The 23,020-nt window shown below is 42.8% G+C and overlaps 1 protein-coding gene across 13 annotated transcripts in view; it reads left to right on the plus strand.

Moving 5' to 3' along the window:
* epb41a (erythrocyte membrane protein band 4.1a) overlaps positions 1–23,020 on the plus strand; it is a 63,803-nt gene that overhangs the window by 29,074 nt on the left and 11,709 nt on the right. For 3 of the 13 annotated variants that reach the window (XM_061060037.1, XM_061060036.1, XM_061060039.1), the window contains exons 11-17: positions 54–229; positions 4,727–4,974; positions 6,261–6,335; positions 6,608–6,655; positions 7,611–7,673; positions 10,765–10,935; positions 22,215–22,343. In XM_061060037.1, the coding sequence (XP_060916020.1) occupies positions 54–229; positions 4,727–4,974; positions 6,261–6,335; positions 6,608–6,655; positions 7,611–7,673; positions 10,765–10,935; positions 22,215–22,343 (910 nt within the window). Of the gene's footprint in view, positions 1–53; positions 230–4,726; positions 4,975–6,260; positions 6,336–6,607; positions 6,656–7,610; positions 7,674–7,816; positions 7,865–10,764; positions 10,936–15,853; positions 19,800–22,214; positions 22,344–23,020 lie in introns of those variants that run through there. The other 10 variants (XM_061060038.1, XM_061060041.1, XM_061060040.1 and 7 more) reach the window with 9 other exon arrangements.

Genomic DNA, 23,020 nt, shown 5'->3' on the forward strand with positions numbered 1-23,020 from the left:
TGTTTTCTGTCAGTCAGATTAGAAGGTCAGTATTTGTGTCTGTGTGTGTGCAGACTGACATCCACAGAGATGGCCACCACTCCCAGGAAGTTCCTGGCGCTGGGCTCCAAGTTTCGTTACAGCGGTCGGACTCAGGCTCAGACCAGACAGGCGAGCTCTCTGATCGACAGACCGGCTCCTCTGTTCCAGCGCACCTCCAGCAAGAGGAACTCCCGCAGCCTGGACGGAGGTACACTATTCCTCTGTGTGTTTAGGTTTTTGTTTTCTCATGCCTCCACCTGAGTGTTTGTGTCACTAGTGGTCTGGAATTGACATATTCATGCAAGTACACTTTAAAACAGCCTATCAACATGCAGATTCTCCTCATGTCCTGAGGATGCTTCAGCTTAGGTCAAACCAAACTCCATTCTAAAACTAGCATTTTAAACACTGTTTTCTCATAGTCATTCATGAGCGCAACCCATCCGGGTACTTTGCCCAAACGATGCCGGCCCCGCCCCTTTCTGGGTGAAATCATTCCATCTGAATGAATGGCGGTTAATGGACAAGTTGGGGTCATTACCGATTTAAAGTCTTAAAAAACGAAAACCGTACTTTAAAGTATGAGCCTAAATCTGATGACCAGTGATGTAAACATTTAAAATATGACATTTCTGAACAGAGATTGGCATCATAACGGTATAAAATTAACCATGTACGTGAGTGTCTGTTCAATCTCTCTCCGTCAAACTGCTCAAACGAGTCATCAGAGGAGTCATAAACTGACTTTAAACACCTGATGAGGAATTATTAACCGTGTTACCCGAGAGGGATCTTTATTTTTAAATAATACATTAGTGAATGAATGTGTGAAGAATCTGTTAAGACTTCTCTTCTGTCACGGAGCGATCGCTGCCTTAAAGCTAGCAGGAACATGACAGCGGTCCCACAATTTACCACTTTAATCCTCTCTAGTTTCAGTCCAAACACACAGAGCTCTTCTTTTACCTTCCTTTGTCATTTGTAAATGAAAACCCAATACTAAATTGTGTTTTTAAAATAGTTTGAAGTACAAAAAGCTTCGCAATCGCGTTTAATCGCACTGCTACCAGTGTTTTCTAATCTACCGCCGATACATTCTCAGGGCTTGTTTTCACCCAAACGGGGGCGTGGTCACTCTGGTGAGCCGGAAGTGACGTTCGACTGCTCTTCTGAATGCAGAGAGATCTGACAAATCCTATATTTAAACTTTATACAGAGCAGCATCATGAAGTATTTATTTCAGCATCCTTTCAGCCTGTTTATCATCATTAAATCACAGTACATATCTGTGTGTTTTGGGTTCACAGCGCTGTGGTTAGACAGATTTCAGAGGAGGTTCGTCTTGTTAGTTACAGTGAAACTGTTGCTCAGTGGAGACAGATGGACAGGAGCTCCACAGCTGAAACTGAACACAGGTAGTTGGTGTTCTGCTGATCCGAGCTGAAAGGTCGTCACACTTGGACCTGGTCAGCCTCCCGTAGCTGGAAGCATCAGGAGAGTTCATCATAGAGAAGGAGGGGAGATTTACCCAGCTGTGAGAGAGAACACCTGATGTGTTGATAACTGGTCTTATATCTGGCAAACCGAGGGGCGTCCAAAATGGATTTATTTAAACACATACATTTGGTCTTTATTCTAAACACACTGAGTATTATGACATACATGTCATTCTTGTTTTATTTAGTTTTTTTCATTGGTCATATTTATTTTATCATAGACAAAATTGAGAGTAAAAACAAACAAGTATTTATTTATTTTCAGGTGATGCTTTATTTATGTTTGACCGAGAAATATGCAAATGCAGAGTGAAGCCTGAAGGTCTCGGTTTTTTAGCCTCCTACTGTAGATGATGCTGGGCTAATCCAGACAAGGAAAGCCAATGTTTGCCATGTCTGGGTATGTCTTCTCAACAGGCAGAGGACTTGGGAGCAACAGATCCTCCTGAGGCATTAGCTTTAGAAGCTTTAGAATTTCCTGATCTGATAACAGACCTCTTCTTTTCAAACATGAGGACTTTGCCTCATGAATGTTTACAGTTTGGAGGCCTGGATGTTCTGTTTCAGTGGGGTCATCAAGAGAAGGAAACCCAATATTCTTCATATTTGGGTACTTCTTCTCATCGGACCCCGTGTCCAGTACGATGGCAGCAAGTGAAGGTCTTCTAGCTTGTGGATCCCCATGTAGCATTAGCTTGCAGACTTTTCGAGGGATTTCATCATCTGCAGAAGGAAACCCTCTTCTCTTTAGAGATGAGGACTTTGTCTCATGGAGGTCCACCGGAAACCCAATGTTTTTTACATCTGGGCGTTCTCTCTCATCCAGCACGTCAGCTGTAGGTGGAGGACTCTGAGGCAGAGGAATGTCCGCCAGATCCCCAAGTGGCATCAGTTCATGGTCTTCATTTTCTAACGCCGGAAACAGGCACGGCAGATTAAAGTCCTCATTCAGAAGTTCATCTGTTTCACAGAGATCTGGAGCAGAAGATGAAGGACTTGGAGGCCTGTCCCTAAGAGTCAGGGACAACAAATCCTTCACTATGTCATCCAAGGCCAGAAACCCAGTCATGTTCTTCTTTGTGGTTTCGATGTCCAGCTCATCAGGAAGAGGACTTGGAGGAAGAGGAATCCCCTGAGCCCTCCTGTAAAGATACTCGGACATAAAATCCTCAAGTTGGTCATTCAGAGAGGAGAACTCAAGACATGTTATATCAGGGAACATGTTCTCCCTGGCATAAGCAATTTCCTTCTTGTCTTCACTGGGCAGAGGGATCTCTGCCAGCACACTGAGAGGCATCAGACCAGGACTGTCTTCTTGTAGAGCTGGAAAAATGCAAGGCACAGCTGAGTGCATGCTCAAAAAAGTGTCTCTTGCATCGCCAGCTTCTTCCCCCACAGGCTGAGCCCCGGCAGACATCTGTGCGCCCTGCTCCTCAGTCGTTGGAGATGGCAGATTTGATGGCCAGACAACCTCTTCTGAAGGGCTGAGATCCAGCTGAGGTTCAGGGGTCTCTGGCAGTGGCCCCTCCTCAGGTAGGAAGTACGTGAGGTGGAAATACTTCATTGGTGCAGCTGTCAGTTCGGCTACCTTGTGAAGGCTTCGCTTCAAAATGTTGTCCAACAGTAGAACCATGTTGGCTTCAGGACCGACAGATGTTTTAATGCAGCTCTCTGATGAATTATCTGGGTATTGTCAAATGATCGATGCTAACTATATTTCTCCCAAGTGCTCACAAAGGTATTCTCAGGGGTAATGATCTTCAGATGGGAGATTGAGGCTTACTAACTGTGTGTCAGAATGCTCTGTTGTCACAATGCCCGGTTCTGGAACCCCGAATGTTTTTCTTTAAACCAAAACTTTATTCAACATTCTCATTCAAACCATCACTAGAACATAATAATGCTCTGTAATCATAACTCTGCGTGTTTTATTGTGTAAATCAAGTCACATTAAGTACAAGATACACATAGTACATGGCGGCTTCAGCAAGATTAAAGCCAGTCCACTAACGCTACCTTTACAACACCAAACCTGTGTGACTACAAGTGTAGTAGGGCTGCTTGATTATGGTCATCATTTCTTTTTAAAGATTTTTTGTTGGGCTTTTTATGCCTTTATTGGAGGGATAGTAAAGTGGATAGAGTCAGAAATCTGGGGGGGAAAGTGGGGAATGGCATGCGGGAAAGGAGCCACAGGTCGGATTCTAACCCGGACCGTCCGCTTAGAGGACCACAGCCTCCGTATATGGGAGGCGCGCACAAACCACTAGGCTCCCGGCGTCGCCAATCTTAATTCTTTTGATTGCTACTGAGTTAAGGATTATTAAAGATGATTTCTTCACTGGTTTTATAACAACTGCATCACATGCATTCATCAAACTTAAACACTCTGAACACTTTGAAACACAAGCAATATGTGAAAATAAATAAAATAAAAATAAAAATATACCAATAATAAATAAACCTTTAAGAAAAAGCTAAAGACCCAGCTCTTTCATGAATATCTACGACCTTAATGATGATGATGACGATGGTTTTGTTTGACAACGACGATTGTTAAGATGGTTCCTATATTGATTAGAGCTCTCAAGAACTGCCCTCAATGTTGTGCTTTACCACACGACAAAACCTTTGGACAAAACGAGCAACACGGCATGCAGCACGTTTATCGTTTAATCTTGATCTTGTTTATTCATGATCTTTGGAAGAAAAAAATCATAATTTAAATTGAAACTTTAATTGCTCAGGGCTATACTGTAGTATTATAATTATATTATTATTATTAATGTGTATTATATTAAAACTGTTCCAGAGCAGCATTAAGTTAAAGTGAGAGTGATGAAACAGAAACTTTGCATTGTCTGGTTGAAATTTATAAACTTTTATATATTTTTAAAGTACTCTATGAAGTATTCAGTTATTTCCAACTTGATAGGACCCCCCCCCACCCCCAGGACCCAGCATGAATAAACTTTATTATGAAACTAAATCTAATGAGAGCATCAGACAGAAATGATCAGGCAGAAGATGCTTTAAAAGGAGTTGAACATGTAAAATCTTAACTTATTGGTTTTAATCTTTAAATAACATTAAAGTTTGTATGAGAAGTTTCCACTCAATCTTCAGACACATGCAGAGTTTTTCTGTGTGCTTCTGTTCTGTATGTCTTCTCTTCTTGTGTTTGATAAATGACTCCATTGTCTCCTCAGCCATGGCGTCCACCCCCGACAATAAGTCCACTCGTCCGGTCAGCGCTCCTGTGATGTCACCAGTGTCTCCCGGGGAGGCGACCCCGTCCCCACTGCTCAGCGCCCTGCGCCGCTCCGACCACCGCGACGGCTCCGCCCTCAGAGGACCCCGCTGTGCAATCAGGAAGTCGGCCAAGAAGGCGGAGAGTCAGCCGACTGAGCACAGCAAGAGCCAGAGTCCGCGACCAGAGAACACTCCAGACATCAAGGTACACATCTCCATCTTTACATCGGTGCACACGCTCTTTTATCGGGTCGGTGTTGAACGCTCCTTTTATCAGATATCAAAGAACTGATTGTAGTTTGTAGCTGAAGGACATGACCTCATTGGAGTGTCAGGTCTAATGGATCAGAAGTTTAAAGATATAAAGTCTGATGAAATGTTCCACATGCAACAAGTGAAATCATGAAAAGTCTGATTATTTCATGACCTTTGTCAAGTCTAATTATCCTCCTTTTCTGCAGGGAAAAGCTACTAATCAATCAACATGTTGTTCAATCTGCTTTGTTCTTTCAGTTTCAAAATGTTTAAATATTGTTAAGTTTTTAAAAGACTTTTGTTCATGAGAAGTGTCATCAGGGCAAACAGTGGACCAAAGGGACATTCATATTTGTTCAGCTAATGAAAACAGAATCGTTTCATTTGAGGTCCAATTCTGGTTCAATGACGCGTGTGTGAGTGTGTGTGTGTTCCTGGTTTATATCTTGATGTCTGTGTGTGAGTTTGAGAGAGAGTGTGTGTGTGTGTGTGTGTGTGTGTGTGTGTGTGTGTGTGTGTGTGTGTGTGTGTGTGTGTGTGTGTGTGTGTGTGTGTGTGTGTGTGTGTGTGTGTGTGTGTGTGTGTGTGTGTGTGTGTGTGTGTGTGTGTGTGTGTGGTTGTGTGTGTGTGTGTGGTTGTGGTTGTGTGTGTGTGTGGTTGTTCCTGGGCCCGTATCCACATATATTCTGAGAATATTTTCAGAGAGCACCTAACTTATATCTTAGAATATCCTAGCATTAAGGCCTTGCTTGGTTGTGATGCAGGAACATGTTCAAAGCCGCTCTGAGCGAGGACGGGACAGAAACTTTAATCTCAGCAAGGAGGCGGAGTTTACCCCGTCTGTACTCCTTTTGTTGTGTGCCATTCCTTCCTTACTAGTTAGTCATTTCGATACTAATATGAGGCTGTGAAAGAGCTAGAACTGTTCGTGTGATCACCTATCTTTGCATCTTTCCACCATTTTCTCCTCAGCTTGAGAAACTCAAAGTCCTCCTCACTACTCTGACCAGTTAGTAACCTGAGGAGCTCTCTGAAAGGCGCTATCTGCCTTAATAACTTTGAAGGACGATTCTCAGAATTTTGTGTCTAGGAGCGACTCTTTGTACTTAGGAAGCTTTGTGAATACTGCCCCTGATTTATATCTTGGTGTCTGAGAGTGTGTGAATTTGTGTGTGTGTGTGTGTGGTTGTTCCTGGTTAAAACCGTGGTGACGTGTAAGTCTGTGTGTGCCATCAGACCGTGGCGAGGAGAGAGCGAAGGCACTCGCCCTCTGTGACCACGGCCAACGGGGAGAGAGAGAGAAAGAGCCAGGTTTGTTTGTGATGCATGTTCAGACTGGAAACAGACAGCAGCATGTTTTTTTAAGGGAAATATTGAACTGGATGTGGAGGTTTAATAGAAGTAAATAATCATATTTTTTTTGCAGGTTTGATTGAGATGTTGAAGTTGTATATTCAAACAGATATCAGGGGAAGAGTAACGCATGTGTTTTTATTTCACTGTGTTCTAAACGGCTTGTTGCACACTGAGCTGTAACATGCAGTAACTGTGTCTCTCCTCTGCTGGGGTCCGGGGGGGGGCAGCACTCTCCTCAGGACAAAACAAAGATGGAGGTGATGCGAGTGAGGAAGGTTAGCATGCTCTGAGCTCGTCTCACATCCTCATCCCTGCATCGGTCACATATGAAGACGCCTGATTTTATCTCTGTTGTCTCACATTCTCCATCACAGAGACACAAGGGGGCGCTATAACCTCTGGATTCTTTTATGATTTCTGGCTGTCTGTTATTCTGTGATGGGCTTGAACGCATCATGTCAGCTGCACATCAACTTGTTACTCGAGCATTAAGACATCGATTGGTTCTGATCTCAGCTGACGAGTCAAAAAGTCAAATCCACCTTATGACCTCAGTCATTGATCTTACAAACCATGTCCGTCTTTAACTTTTGGATCCCGAGAAAGCTCCTTCTTCTGTGGTTAAGTTTAAGTCATAACTTTCGACTGAAATTAACTCCCTAATTTTCTTTTAAAATAAAAGCAGGTTTTTATCCAAACAGGAAGTAAATTGACTAAGCTTAAGATGTTTTTTTAAAATGCAAAATAATGAAAATATGAATGAATGAATAATGAAAATAATAATTAAAATTAATAATCTGTCTGCATATTTCTCAACAGGATGTAGTAATTATTCATCAGATAATCTTTCTTTACAGTCGCGACGGTCAAATTGAAACCATGATTGAAAAAGTTTAAACTTCTGTAGTGACAGCAGAATACGGTTTCTCCTCCTGCACACGCCTCTGCACCGCTGCAGCTTCTGCATGAACAGCATGAAACTCAGCTCACAGCACTGAGTGTGTGTCTGCCTCTCCTCTCACTCACACACACACAGCACTGTAATGTGTGTGTGTGTGTGCACCTGTCACCTGCTGAGGCACACACTGAGACCTGTAACCCACAGCTCCACAGCTTTTTATTTTCCATGCCACCGCATTGGTCAGCGCTGCTTGCGGACTTCATTACAAATCAAATATTAAAAATGTGTGAGTGAATTATTTCCAACCAGGTGTTCCCTTTTTTCTACAGAAAAGAGCAAAGAAACTTGAGGGGGAAACGATTTATATCAGACATAGCAATTTAATGTTGGAGGTTTGTATATGCTCGTCTTCAGTTTTCTGCTCTGGCTGTTGGTCGTCTCGTTCTTCTCTCTCTGCATGAATGTTTCTTTCTTTTTGCTTTTTGCTTTTTGCTTTGACGTCTCTGTTTCTCTTCATCTCTCGCATTGTTTCCAGCTGAACCCTAACGGCTTGGCATGCACTATTTTCCTCTCTGACACTCATGCAAGTAGCTTCACTAACTTTTCATGGTCTCTTTTCATAACTTCATTTGTGAGATATGACTGGGAAAGCTTTATTTGAACACAAGTCTGAGAAATGAGCTCTGGTGTCTTTGTGTGGACTTATATAACTGTTTTCTTCTTCAGTGCCGAGGTCAACTCACAAACTACAACATATTTTTATCCTACAGTATATTGAAAATGTTCTCTATGTCTAAAAGCTCCTGTGAGGAGTTTTTAAATGGTTAAGAATCAGATCTAAAATAATAGTGATGCCCCTTTGTGACTAGATGGACTATTTCCACCACTGTATGTTATTTCTCAGCTGCCCAGTGGCAAAGCTTGATTGACAGCATGCTGAAAAAGCCTAAAGATTCCCAGTGAGGGATACATTTTACTGTTAAAGAAAAGAGGATTTTTTATTTAAAGGTCACATATTAAAAGTTTAAATAAGTCTCAGAGCTCCCCAAAACATGCGTGTGAAGTTTCTTGAAATCCACTCTGATCCTGTATTTGATCATGTCTATAAACCCCTCTATTTCAGCCCTGCTCAGAACAGGCTGTTTCTGTGTCTGTACCTTTAAATGTAAATGAGTTGTGTCTGACCACGCCCCCTCTCTGGAAGGGCTTGGGTGTGCTCTGGCTTTCTCGCTCCATGTCCTATTGTTTACGGTGAGAAGGCAGACTCAGAGGGCAGAACAAACACCTAGCTGTGGGAGTCTCACCCACCTGGGGGAGGGGTTACTGCCCTTTGTGATGTCATGAAGGGAAAATCTCCAAATGGCCTGATTGAGCACACATTTTCTGAAAAGTGGAGCAGGTTAAAAGAGGGGAGAGGATGGACTTTTCTCATCATTGGGGGGTTTGTAGACGGACTAGAGACACATATAAGTGTTAGAGAAACATGGTGAAGTGTGTTTTACATAATATGTGACCTTTAATAAAAGAAAATGAAACAACATAAATTATGTTGACCTGTACAACACCAAAAGAACACAACAACAGTTGGGAATAAAAAGCAGGTGTTAGTTAAAATATAATAAAAGACTGTACTGGAAATAGACTGTTGTGAAGCAAACCATAAACATGGCGACGTGATGCATACAGTTAAAAGTCAAAGTGTTGTCAGACTCTAACAGCAATCACAGCGAACTACTTTAAAGTAACCAGCTGTTGCATTTAGCACAGTTTCAGTGTCTTCGTAGATGGAGCAGCCATCTTTAATCCAGATATGTCCACCATTCCATCATCTGCAGTGAGAAATATGTCAACAGGGAGAAAATGAAGCAGTAAAATAACATCTTTGTTCTTTCCCAGTCATGTCTGTCTCAATCACGTCTCTCACACATTGTGCACAGTACTGTTGTTTCTCTCTGGTCTCCATGGTTACTGAGGACTTCCTGTTTATTTTCATTTGAATAATTCAACACATGGATGTAACCCCCTGTGATTGGTTGTGTTTTCTATGACTCTGACCTTCTGTTTAACCCTCACATTAACCCCATTGTGTGATTCCAGTGAAGAGAGGGAGGCATGTTACATTACTAAACTCATACTGCTGAATTTCCCCTTTAAGGCTGCGATAATATTTTACTCTTCATGACCCCTCATGGTGATAAACACACCAAGGATTTTTGGCAATCTGTCCAACTTTACAGTTTAAACAAACATCCTCTTGGTTAAATCTCAGTCTGCTAACAATGTGACATGTCATCCTGTACTTCTTGTGTTTGCGTCTCTGATTCAGCCCCCTGCCTTGTATTCAGCCTGCAGATCACCTTTAATATAGACATTAATACATGCAGTACTTGTCGGCCATGATTCAATTTCCCCCCATGTGCAGTTTTTCCCTTCTGGAGTCTAAACATTTAGCAATATTAACCATTAACTCCATTAGGAGAGATGGTTTAGTAAAAGTCAAGTTTTCATTGGTTTGTCTAGTGTGGAAAAATTAGCTTCTTCTGGAAATGTTTGGCCCATAGCTTAGCTTTCATCTGCGTCTAACATAAGGACTCCATGCTAAAATAATTACTTTTCAGCTGTTTGATTTTAAAGGAATGTGTAAAAGGTAGTTATAATTCAATGAGGAAAAATTAAAGTCTACTCTGAGGGCATGATTCACTAAAAGATTGCACAGCTTTTGCGCTCGCTAAACCTGCGCAAATGAGTCAAAGAGACAAAATCACAAAACACACCCTAAGGGTTAAACCAGCCATTTTGCAGTAATTTGGAGGGGGAAATGTCCCCTTTTTATGCAAATCAGCTTCACTGCAAAAAGTGTCTAATTAGGGAAACAACAATGTGAATGAAGAACAGGCTGTCTGAATATTTACGGCTCCACCTACATTATACAAATTAAACATAGTTTCCTAAAAGAGTTTGTAGCTTTAAGGCCCTGAACACAGCAGAGGAATAAATGTGCATCACAAAGTTTATTGATGAATACATTTGGAGCTCACCTCTTCTTTTCCTGCATACACTGCCTTTGTGATGCACGGAAACCCCCATGAGGTTTCAGACTTGACTCACTTTCATTGGTCTGGATCAGTCAGAAACACAAAGCAGTGAGCTTGTGCCTTAGTGCCACCAATCAGGAGGCATCATCAGTACATCAGCAGCTTTATTTTCTGTTATCAGCGTGCACGAGACGGGAGAAAAATGGCTGTTAACTTCAAATCTCAATGAAACATAAAGAACAAATAACAAGTGAGTTCAGGCTGATTTCCAATGTGTTGGAATGATATTAATGACCTCAGAATAACAGAAAACATGCAGGCTCACTACAAGTGCACACTTTATAAACATTCATTTTAGTATATTCTATATTCTTTTCCCTTTTAGTTTCTTGTCTTGTCCCTCTGTCCCTTCTGTCTACCTGGTCTGACTGTTACCTTCCTGTTGAAGGACCTGGATAAGACCCAGACTGAGATCATGCGTCACCACACAAGCATCAGCGAGCTGAAGAGGAGCTTCATGGAGTCGGTACCCGAGCCTCGGCCCAGCGAGTGGGACAAACGTCTCTCCACTAACTCACCTTTCCGCACAGCGAGCATCAACGGCCAACTGCAGCCAGCGGTGAGTTCCAACACGCTGAAGCAGGACTGCAGATATTCTTTAGAAGAGATAATCTCATTCACAGAGTCACATCATCCACATAGAAACTAGGTGTGTTGTATTTGTTTTGCTTTGTAGCTATGCCAACAGCTTTCCCCTGCTCCCAGGCTTGTGCTCAGCTCAGCTAATCACATCCCTCCTCTTTCTTTAAGCTGGAAATGTGGAAACAGAAGAGATGTCATTTTGCTCACATGACTCTCAGTAAGACAGACTGTTCCTTTAAACAGGGGCGTGTCCAAAACGGTGGCATGGGCCCCCCTAATTGGTCACCACAAAATCCTGAACTATAAATGGCTATTTTCCTCATCACAGGTGTCAGAATCAACTATTCAGGCTGTGTGTAGCTTTCCTTACATATCATTGTATGTAGCAGATTAACGCTTGGAGACTGTTCCCAAAAAGTGACCTGAAGCATTTCAAGCGGTATTTTTATGACTTGTTCATCTCACTGATGGCTGCTGGGACAAAGCAAATTTTGGTATCTCTTGATTTTACAGGAAGTGTTAAGTCGAGATCAAACAAACTTCTCCTGATATTACGGTTAAATGGAGCAAAATAAAATGTAGGGATTTTTGTCCGTTTAGGGTTTCTGTAAAAAAGTTGAAAAATTAGGTACTTATGTGCACATCACGTAGGTGCAGGGCCATGCAAAATCATCAAACTGAGGAAGAAGATAGGGCCGCACTTTACTTAAATGTCACAGAAAGTTTCGACCAGAGGTCAGGTGATCATTTTTTGTGGTCGAAATGTTGTGATGTAATTTGAGCAAAGTGTGCGGGCCTATCTTCTTCTTTAGTCTGCTGTAAAAAAGTAACCAATAAAAAAAAGAAAAATATTATTCATAATACTTTATAGGAGCCCTCTGTAAGAGAAGGGGATATTTGGAAATGTTAGAGATTTCAGTTCTTAAACTGTTAATATTATTATGTATCTATCAGGTCATTTTAGTTGACCCTGTCTTGTATGGTTAGTGATCAGGTTTTACCCTTTCACCTGTAATGTTCATATCTCAAATTTGGAGAAATACTTTGGGTAAAGACACATATTTGTAATGCTTTTATCTAAAAAGAATTTGTCCAGTATAGCTTATGATATTGAGCAGTACCCTGATCGTCCACTGGGTGGTGCTGTTGGCTTTCTCCATTTCATTTCACTGCTTCAGCATGACTGTAGCTGCAGTCACAGAGGGGCTAGACGCTTCAGGATGGTTTTTCATGTTTGCTGATGTGAGGAGAAATGTGTGTGTGTGTGTGTGTGTGTGTGTGTGTGTGTGTGTGTGTGTGTGTGTGTGTGTGTGTGTGTGTGTGTGTGTGTGTGTGTGTGTGTGTGTGTGTGTGTGTGTGTGTGTGTGTGTGTGTGTGTGTGTGTGTGTGTGTGTGTGTGTGTGTGTGTGTGTGTGTGTGTGTGTGTGTGTGTGTGTGTGTGTGTGTGTGTGTGTGTGTGTGTGTGTGTGTGTGTGTGTGTGTGTGTGTGTGTGTGTGTGTGTGTGTGTGTGTGTGTGTGTGTGTGTGTGTGTGTGTGTGTGTGTGTGTGTGTGTGTGTGTGTGTGTGTGTGTGTGTGTGTGTGTGTGTGTGTGTGTGTGTGTGTGTGTGTGTGTGTGTGTGTGTGTGTGTGTGTGTGTGTGTGTGTGTGTGTGTGTGTGTGTGTGTGTGTGTGCAGGGGAGGAGGTCCACTGTTGTACCTGCATATAAACTAGTTGGTGGCGTTTCTGAGGTAAAGGTATTTTCTCATCTGGAGCTCTTTGACACAGGCTGCAGCAGGTTTAACACTGACCAGTTTCTTTATAAAGAAAGAGAATGGCACCTGGAGGCTGTGGCCGTGTTCGATCAATAACAAGCAGCTCTCACCAGACTGTGCTCGGCTGCAAGCTCAAGGGTTCAGTATGCTTCAAACCAGCTAATTCATTAACAAAAAACGTAGCCTAAACATGTCTATAAAGGCTCAGGTGTACATGCATCCTCATGAGACACCTGCAGACTGTGATGTGTCGAGGTTGTCACCCTAGCGAGGGGGAAAGATGTGCCTGTCAACTGCCTTTTTGGAGCCTGGACTTTTGCTTTTTTTGCCAGCAGGATTTAGTTTTCTGAAGCCAGATGTGACCATATTAGGACGAGAGGGTGGAAAGAAAAAAAGAGGAAAGCAAAGAAAAGGTTCATTAAGCATCGTCTTTCGAGATTCTGTTTTGCCATGAAAAGTGAGCAGAGTCGCTTAGTGAGCTAGAGAAACACAGAAGACGTCTGCTCAACTGCCAACATGTCCTTAGGGATAGCGAGAGGCAGGTGATTGACGTGTACTGGGTAACTAAAGAAGCTGTTTTCACACTTTACTGCCGGCTGTTTTTCTGTGAGGGGAAAATCCTGTCTCCCACACTTGGGCCACCACAAATAAATGTATGTATGACATCACTGAACAAGCTAACAAGCCAGCTATGGTGACCACACACAGATAGCTGTGCAAACATGTAAATAATTTTTTTTTGATTAAGTGTAAAAATGGGAGCTCAGACTTGTTGGATGGTCTGTTTGTACCATTAAGTTCAGTGACTGAATTAGCTGAAGGGACACCTAACAGACAGCTAGCAGCTCCTACTTGTCACTCAAAGAGGCCACACCCCTAATTATGCATACATCTACACATTGATAGAATTAAAATAAGTGATTTGTATATAAAACAGGCTGTACGTATGCTTATTTTTTGCTGTAAAGTTGGATTTTTTAACATGGGGCTCTATGGGGATTGACTCAGCCTCAAGTGGACACTCAAGGAACTGCATTTTTTTTTCTTTTATACATTTACTGTTACGTTCAGGAGTTCAGTGTGGTATATGGAGATTTAGATTGTGCATACTCTCTCATCTCTTATCAGTTGTCCAATCACTTTTAGAGGTGGGCGTTGCTGATCATATAGGGGGAGGGGTTTCAGCGCTGTTTAGTGATCTTACAATCACTTACCGGTTCTTTGAAGCATACTGGCACCTTTATAGGCTGGATCCCACCCCCTTTAACCCTGCCCCCTCTTACCCCTGCCTTCACTCTACGATTGGCTGCCGCAGCTTTGACATCCTGCTTGATCTGCCAATCAATCGCATGGCTGGGTTAATCCTCATGATGCATGACTCTTGTGCCTGGTGTGATGAGTGAAAGACTGAAAAAGGAAAACAAGCTAAAGACTAATGATTCGTAGCCAGAGGACTGACCTCCCCCCTCCTTCCCCTTCTTCATTTGTCTCACCCTCCTCCCCCCTTGTATCCGTCCCCCTCTGGATGTCTTTATGTGCCTTTCTTTGTCTTAAATCTCTGCCCCTTCAGTCTTTGTCTCCTTTCCATTCCCCTTCAAACTCTGGGCTTGTTTCCCGAGCAGCTCCCTCCTCCCTCCCCTCTCCCATCCTCACCCTCCACCCTCCAGTCCTACATGTTCAGAAAATGACGCTGAAGGTCGCAGAGGATGTCAGTACTCCGACCTGCCCCTGTTTCCCTGTGACTCTCGGCTCCCCCCCACCCTAAACTTTAAAGACACAGTTTCTCTCTCAGACGTGAAATCCTGCACAGGAATCATATTTTCCATTTTTTTATACTCAATAATCCAGTCGTAGTGTCACTTTTTTGCTGAGAGCCTGAGGCACAATTCTAGCAATTTCATATTATTGCTGAATGCTATAAAATTATGATGACACATTGTATGAAAAAAATAGAAATAGTCTGTGTTGCATCACCTTCCTGCAGGTCCCTGAGCAGAGTCTTACAGGCTGAACACATATCCTGCCTAGTGTGCAATAAAACATCCCCATCACCTTTATTTAGCGCAGAATTATCACAAATACGGTTTCATGGCAAGCTCCCCTACAAAGTGTCTGTCATCAGAGATGCCAGTACTACACTGTAATATTACCATTATAAAGCAGTGCAGATTACACAGGCAGGTTCTGCCAGATCTTCTGCTGTGTCTTCCTTCCTGTTGGCATTTCGAGGACTTTGCACTGCCAAAATAGTTTGCACTAGCTAGCGTTTTAGCTGCCAGAGATTGCCTTTCCTATTCCCCCATGGAGCAAAGATTTATTAATCCCTTCCCTCCCTCCCGCCCTCCTTCCTTTCTTTAGACCACTTCACTGTCCCGACCTGCCATCTTTGTAGGAACAACAGAGTCAGCATAACTCTGCTACAGTCACACCTTTATAAAACCTTCATTTGAATATTTAATGCACATTTTATATCATTTGATTTGTAGCCAATAATACATCTGTCATGATTCTGTTGTTCTTTACTCGTAGCAGGAACCAATCATGGTCACAATAACTACAGAATCTGTGTCCACCGCAGCTTTACCTGTCTGCACTACCTGTACGCTGCAGATGTTACACGCACACACATAGATCTTACCACTACATTATTTACCTTTGTGTTACCTGTCAGCAATAAAAAAACATAATTAAGGGTTAAAAACTTTAAAGTAAAGTAGTATCTCTGCTAAGCTGCTTTCGCTAGCTGCAGGCACATCTGATTTTCTTTATTGGAGCCTTCTGGTTCAACTGGTACAATTAATTAAAGCTAAACCCAGTAAGTCAGTGCTAAAATGAAGCATCTAGGCTATCAAAGCCTCAAGTCTCTTTGGGGACTCCTGGATTTTGTAGTTTTTCTCCAGTGGCTTGCTCAAGTTATGAGTTAGGAGAATTGTCTATAGCCTACGTGTACAACTCAAATAAGTTTATTTAAAATATTCTTGCACACCCGCTCATGCTAAATCCCCTGCTGCACCTTGCCTCCAACTCCCCCATCCTCCATGTCCTAACCCCGTGTCCCTCCCCCCAACCGCCTGTCAGTTATCCCACCTGTGTGTTCATTGTTATCTGTCTCTCTTGGTCTGCTGCTGCTGCTGAGCACAGCGAGGGAGGCAGTCACTGTTTGGACACAAGGTAAGAGCTTGTAGTTTGTCCCCAGCACACGGGGGGCCGCGGCTCTACAGACAGGACTGCCTGCTGGAGGAAGAAGAGGATGAGGATGAGGAGGACAGTGATGTTGAATGGGTTGATGAGGGTGAGGAGGAAGAGGAAGAAGAGGAAGAACAAGCTCACGGTCACACTCTGAAGGTGGCTATAAACGTGCCCGACGAGGGGATGAGTTTAGTTAACCCATGTGAGCTGAACCCAGCCCGGATCAAGGCGTCCCGGATGTCCTTCTTCCTGTCGGGGCTGCTGGTGATGGCTCTCACCATGCTGTGGCTGGCTTTCATTTAGAGGACAAATAAACAGGACGGTTCCTGAACATTAAATCTTGAAAGGTGACCACAACCATCCACAGACTTCCTTATCCAGTGCTGTTTGTTCCTTTTCCTTTGAAGTCATTATTGCTGCCGCTCCTCTCTTCGAGGCACCTCAGTCCAGCCTAAAATGACTCAAAGACATTTACCTCAGCCTGGTAACTGTTGCTACGTCTGTCAAGGTTTTAACGACAATAATCCACCGTAATCACACAGCAGCCATTTTTCTCTGACACCAGGCTCAGGGTGGGAAGCTCAAACGCTGTCATTATGTGTAACTGTGTTCCAGGTTTGAAAATGCTATAAACACAAGGATCTGACTTTTGACTAACATTTGAATGCTTTTGGATTGATCAGCAGTTGAAAGAGGATGGATAGTGAAAAAAAATCCATGGGTACATTAAGTATTTTCTAAGCGGTTTCTTAGCGCTGTTGACTACATTTCCAGTACAAGTTCTGAAGGAACGCCCTGAATTGCATGTTTAATTTAAAAAACAGGTTTATTATAAACTGATTTAGGACCTGTCTGTTATTCAGCCCCAGCGCAGGTTAATGTTGGACCAATATCAGCAGACAATCAGGCCGAGCGTACATTAGGAATCCATCCACGGAGACGAGAAATTACTCAGGAAAGCATCTCTGCAATTTTATAAAAAGTTTTCCGCTAATGTTAGTGAAACTAATGTTGATTCTGACTTCATTTACAGTTTAAGCACTGGTCCGTGGTTGGGCCAAAAAGAAAAGTTGATACAGGAGTCACGTGATGTTCGGACCATAAACCAACAATGTCAGAGTAAAGCCGCTTTCACATATACACTCCTGAAAATATCCAGATCATTTCAGGAGGACTGCTCTAGAGATTCTCCTAACCTGAGTGTTCACATGTGCTCCTCACGGCGGGAGAATATCCCTGTCAGACGGGAGGGGGGGTCTCCTCAGGCAAGACATGATGTAAAAAAGCGATGCAGAAGAGGCGGACGTAACTACTGAGTCGGCCATACGACTCTATAATTAGAACATTTGCCTTTATATCAATGCTATGTGTAGTTCAGCGGAATCACAACAAGCGGAGAAGAACATACTGACGAACAGAAAACAGATTAATGAACACTGTGCACTAGTCACAGGATATAAATGTCACTCTCCCCTCCGATTGGCTCAAGGTGAAATCTCCAGATAATATACCGCAGCTCACTCGGACTTGCTGCGGAATAAATACTAGCTGTCTGGCCGGAGAAATCCGGATAAAGTCATAGTGAAAAATGTGGCTGTTTGCATTCACACATACGGCTCCTCCTGGAAATATCAGGATTTTCAGGAGTTTTTGTGCAATGTCACGATGTCTTGGAGTCTTCCAGAGGATAAAGTTGACATGAGCAGCATTTGCTTTACAGACAGTAAATAAAGGTAAAGTTCATAGTGAGCTGTTGCTGCCTGGGTTGATGTGAAAGACGATTTTCGATATGCAGGACAACAGTAACATAAAAAATGTGATTTGGATTTAACTCAGTCTGGAAAGGTTTCCATGAGCCAGAACAGAAATAACATTGTTTAAACCCATAAAAAAGAATCAAATCAACTCACTACTGACCCGTGAAGTGAATCATCTGAGCTGTGGATTCATCGGACAACAAGATCCAGTGTGCAGTTAGGATGAATAAAATTATATCTGATATAAATATGTGATACCTTTTAGAACTTATCAGCCCAATACTGTCCTTCAAAGGCCTTAAATGAAACTGTTGCACTTCTTAAGGCACCGTGTACTTGTTTACATGACTTCACTGCTGGTTTGTTGCATGATTGTTGACGTCTTTAGTGGTCTGTCAGCTACATTATGCAACTTTTCTCCGACTGAGCTTTTTTTAAAATGCTGCCCAAAGGTCTGTGACTCATGTTGGAGCCGCTGCAGCGAAGGATCGGACTGTTCAGTTCTTTTAATGAAATTATCCCATATCCTGTTTCAGAGACAGGAGATCTGAACAGACGCCAACGTGGTGATCCTCGGCGTGCTCGTTGGTGCTGTCAAACAGGCAGTGCTGACCTTTTGAAGAGAACAAAGAGTCCAAAAAGAGATAGCCCACTTTATAAGCAGTCAACACATCCACTTTTCATTAACCTTTAGTATAAACAGCTTGATGAAAGACGCTCCGTCTAAGCAGTACACACAGCTGTGAACGCTGCATTCTTTGCATTATTCACCAAATAAGACCAAATGTGTTCCCAAAACCTACTTCCTGTAAAACTTCAAAAAGAGGCCCATCCCAATTGAAGGCCCCGCCCCTTTTACTAGCCGGGCACGCTTTGACAGATAAAGGTCTCAGTTAGAGGCCGTGATGCATTTAGTGTTAAAATAGTTTGCAGATCAAATATAAGGAGAAAAAGCAGCAAGACACAAAAAATAAAGATGAACTTGTGCTGGTGCTGGCTTTAAGGCGCACTCACACCAGGCAAAGTTGTCCCGTACCGTACTTAAGTGCGATTACCCCCCCCCCCCCCCCATTCCCCCGCTTGCCTGCACTCACACTGCTCCAGGACTTACAGGGCTTGAGCACAGTGTCCTCTTGTACATAACGTCCTCATACAACACATACATGGCTTTATATGATCATGAAGCGTGCTCAGTTTACAAGACAGAAAGACTTGAGGCAAAAAAAAGGAACACGCTGTCGGGTCCGCATCTGCACATTGGAGAACAACACAGAGAACACGAGAGCTACTTATCGACTTTGTGGCTTATTTTGAGTCATGTTAGTCAGATACGGACAGAAGACTCCTGAAATGTCTAGATAATAGAAGGCTGTCCACGTTGTGTTCCCATGCTTGTGCATGATCTGTACCGTGCTGAAGCACACCTTCCAAGCTTGCCAGGGCCGAGGAAGTGTACCAAGCTTCAGCACGGTATGGAGCACTCACACTAGTCAAACAAACTGGACTTTAAGGGTGAAGTGTGCTTGGGCACGGTATGGGTGGCCTAGTGTGAGTGTGTCCTTAGAGATGGAAATAAATGTGGACATTATGGAACAAAGGTTTTTTCCTCTCTTATGCTAAATGCTAACGCTATAACAGCGGCTTTAAACAGTTACTATGTGACTCACCATTTGAAGGCTCTTGGACGATTCTATGAATGTTGTCACCGCGGTGTAGACACAGCTCAGAGCCTTTACACCAATGACAGGAGATGATGGCCATCTGGGTGTTGATGAACTCTGGGAGAGTATAATGTTTACCCCTTGATATTTGGCTGGGACTGAACTGGAGCATTACTTTTACAACACTGCTATTGAACACCATATATATCTATAAAAAAAAAACAACAACTTGTGCATGCTGAATCTTTGTGTCCTGCTGGTTTAATGTCATGGATCCTTGTGTAATTCTCTTTCTGTAGGCCTGAACTTTTCACTGTGATCTTAGAGCAACCTTTACGTTGTTAAAACATCAACTGATGGACTTTCTGTCATCCAGCCGTCGGATTTCTCTCTCTGTATGTTTAAACTTTTACAGTGTTCATTGAAAGCTGCAGTAAGGTGTGTTATAGGTCGTATAAAATAATAAATGCATCGAATCACGTGTTCATTTGACTATATATATATAAATATTCTTGTCAAAATGAAAGGTGGAGTTCTGTTTACATGAATTTGATGGTAGACGCTTTGGTCCACCGTCAGGAAAAGAAGATGCAGCGTGTTTGATGTTTAAAGTCAATCAATCAATCAATCAATCAATCAATCAATCAATCAATTTTTATTTGTATAGCATCAACTCAAAACAAGTGTTATCTCAAGACACTTTACAAAAAGCAGGTAAAAGACCTTACTCTTTGTTTTTTAACATTACAAAAGAGCAGGTAAAAAGACCTTACTCATTGTTATGTTACAAAAAGCAGGTAAAAGACCTTACTCATTGTTATGTTACAAAAAGCAGGTAAAAGACCTTACTCATTGTTATGTTACAAAAAGCAGGTAAAAGACCTTACTTATTGCTATATTACAAAGATCCGGCCTATCCATCATGAGCACTTTAGCAAAGCAGCAAAAGTTACAGTGGTAAGAAAAAACTGCCTTATTAAAAGGCAGAAATCTTCAGGCCGGATCCCCGGCTAAGGACGAAACAGCCTTCACAGGCCTAGACTGCGCCGGGTATGTTGCACACAAAGGGGGGAACCAGGCACTCCAAGCATGAACCATGTAACAATGATGAAGGAAATACTGAAAGGTCTTTACTAAAACATTCAAAAGTCAACATGTTAATGACGTCATTGAGGTCTTCATCAAAAAAAATACAAGCTCTGTGCGTGACCAGATGAAGACCTCTGTGGTTGTAACATGTCGGCTTTTTCATGAGGTTGTGTTTCTCATTGGTCGGGTCATTGTCTATTCTAACATGCAACGCTGATGTAGCTCTCTTCTATGTGGGATATGGTTAGCCAAGCCTTGAGAAGGGATGGACATCTGTTGGTCAGTGTGTTAGTTCTGTGCATGCAGACTGCTGCAGACCTGTGAGCTCCAATGACATATCTAAACGTTGTTGTGCATAAGTCTGACTGGGGGTTACATTGATTCTCTGTTTTCTATGCACTGCAAAAACTCAAATTGAAGCAGTTGTATTTTTCCCAGTAGATAAATTGTAACCTCGTGTAGAGTGAAGTAGTGCTGAGCGGAGAAATGTTTTATACATTTATGTTTTTGAACAGCCAAACCAAATTCACCTGAAAAAATCTGATACACAAACATGTGAAGCCTTGAGTCTGATTTATACTTCTGTGTCGTATCTACATCGCAGCACACACTGCAGGTTCTCGTAGCCCTGTATCAACAGAGACCTGATGTGCACCTCCTCCAAAAGGAATCTATGCATCAAAACAACAAAGACCAGAAGCCCTGTGATTAGTCCCCTGGTTGGTGTTGTGTGTCCTCTTGTGTGACATCAGTGGTTGCAGACGGCAAACCAATCCGTCAATTCTACATACTGCCATCCGAAAAGATCAGACGTGCATTACCTCGTCCATGACTTTAAGGTCTAGTCCACACGTACATTAAGCGTGTATTTTTTTCAAACAGAGGTTTTCCTCCGTCTCAAAAATGAATCCGTCCACACACGCTGAGTTCTCAAAAACATCTTCGTCCACATGAAAAGTCATGAGAACGCCAAGTCAACAACGATGTCCTTGACATGCTAACATTTTCTCGCTATTCCTCTACAACGATCATTTCATTTACAAAGTTGTGCATTCAGGCGTCTCTGCTCGTCAACACACTGTGGTGGGAGCACTAGTTTGGTGACGTCTGCCATCGCACTAATCTCAAAAGTGACAGCGTCGCACAATGATGTGAAACGGAGGAAAAACCGGCGCACAGCGTGACGTTACAAGAACAAAACAATTTTTCCCCCCGTCTCTACAGAAAAACCTTAAACAGAGTTTCTGAACATCTTCACCCTGGAAGGAGTTTTACAAATGGAGCGTTTTCAGTGACCTAAAACGCTGTTTAAGTGGGTATGAAAAACCTATTTTCAAAAAGACCCGCCTATGTGTGGCCTACTGTAAGTAACACAAAGAATTCCCCCGTCTTCTTCTTGAGCTGATTCAGCCGTACATTCCTCCTCTAACGTCTCCTCTCTTTTCTTCTGTACAATAACTGCGGGAAAGTCAACGAACTGCTCAATATTTACGATCTCCAACTCCATACAACATAATGCGCTCAGTTTCAGTCGCCATAGTTTCCTGTTCACAAACAGGCAGAGAGATGTTGCGGTACAGAAAACAGGCGACGTAACCTCCTCGTGTTTGTATGTGAAGTACTGCAGAGCTACGCAGACAGATGGAGTAGTTACAGCGTAGATTTGACGCAGAAGTGTAAATCAGGCTTTAACTTCAGCGTCTGAGTGGTGTGAGTGGTTTGATGACAGCTGACATGTGAGCGATGTTTTGCATTGATACGTCCCTCAGAGAGTCGGTAGCTGACTGTTTGATCTGATCCCTGCAGTCTCCTGTCCTAAAGACGCAGAAAATCACCATCTCAGACGTCACCAACTCTCTGAGAGAGAGCGTCATCTACAAGGACGTCCCCTTAGTTCACACCGAGACCAAGACCATCACGTACGAGTCGGCACAGGTGAGGGGACTTCTGGGAACTGCATGTGGATAAACATAACATGTAACATATTGTGTTTCACTTTTACCTGCAGGCTTTGATTCAACTCAGGTAAAGGTCTAAAGAGCCCCACCTTGCATGCAATATGAAGTTGTTTTTTTTAACCTGTACTGACTTCTGCTAATAAGATGAAATGAGGGGCAAGTTTGGGTCATTCATGGCTGATTTCAGTTTCTAGAAATGATCATATAAGAGAATGATCTTCTGTGAAGACTGACCCTCTACATTTGGGGTTCAGGTGGTCGAGCTGGTCGTCGGAGCTTCGTCTCGTCTCTTGCTCGAGTGTCTTTGAGCGAGACACTGACCCCAAAATGTCTCCAAACAGTTAGGCCAACATCTTGCATGGTAGTCAACCGCTGTGATTGTGTGAATGAGAAAAAAGGCTCAGTCATGCTCTCCGCCTGACATGCTTGCGAATACAGATGAAGCCTTCTTTCCGTACTGTGCTTTCATCTCGTCTGTATTCATGCTTGTTTTCTTAAAGCCGTGATAGCAGTGTAGTCACCATTTCAAGCCAGTCCAGCAAAACACAACGAAGAAGAACACTTTAGAAAAATGGAGGAACTCTTTGGGGAAAGGTTGTACGAGCTGGTGATGAATATAAACATATGTATGATGTTAGCTCGCCCGGGCAAAGG

The sequence above is a fragment of the Labrus mixtus genome, chromosome 16, assembly GCF_963584025.1.
Source record: "Labrus mixtus chromosome 16, fLabMix1.1, whole genome shotgun sequence".
NCBI classification, from domain to species: Eukaryota; Metazoa; Chordata; class Actinopteri; order Labriformes; family Labridae; genus Labrus; species Labrus mixtus.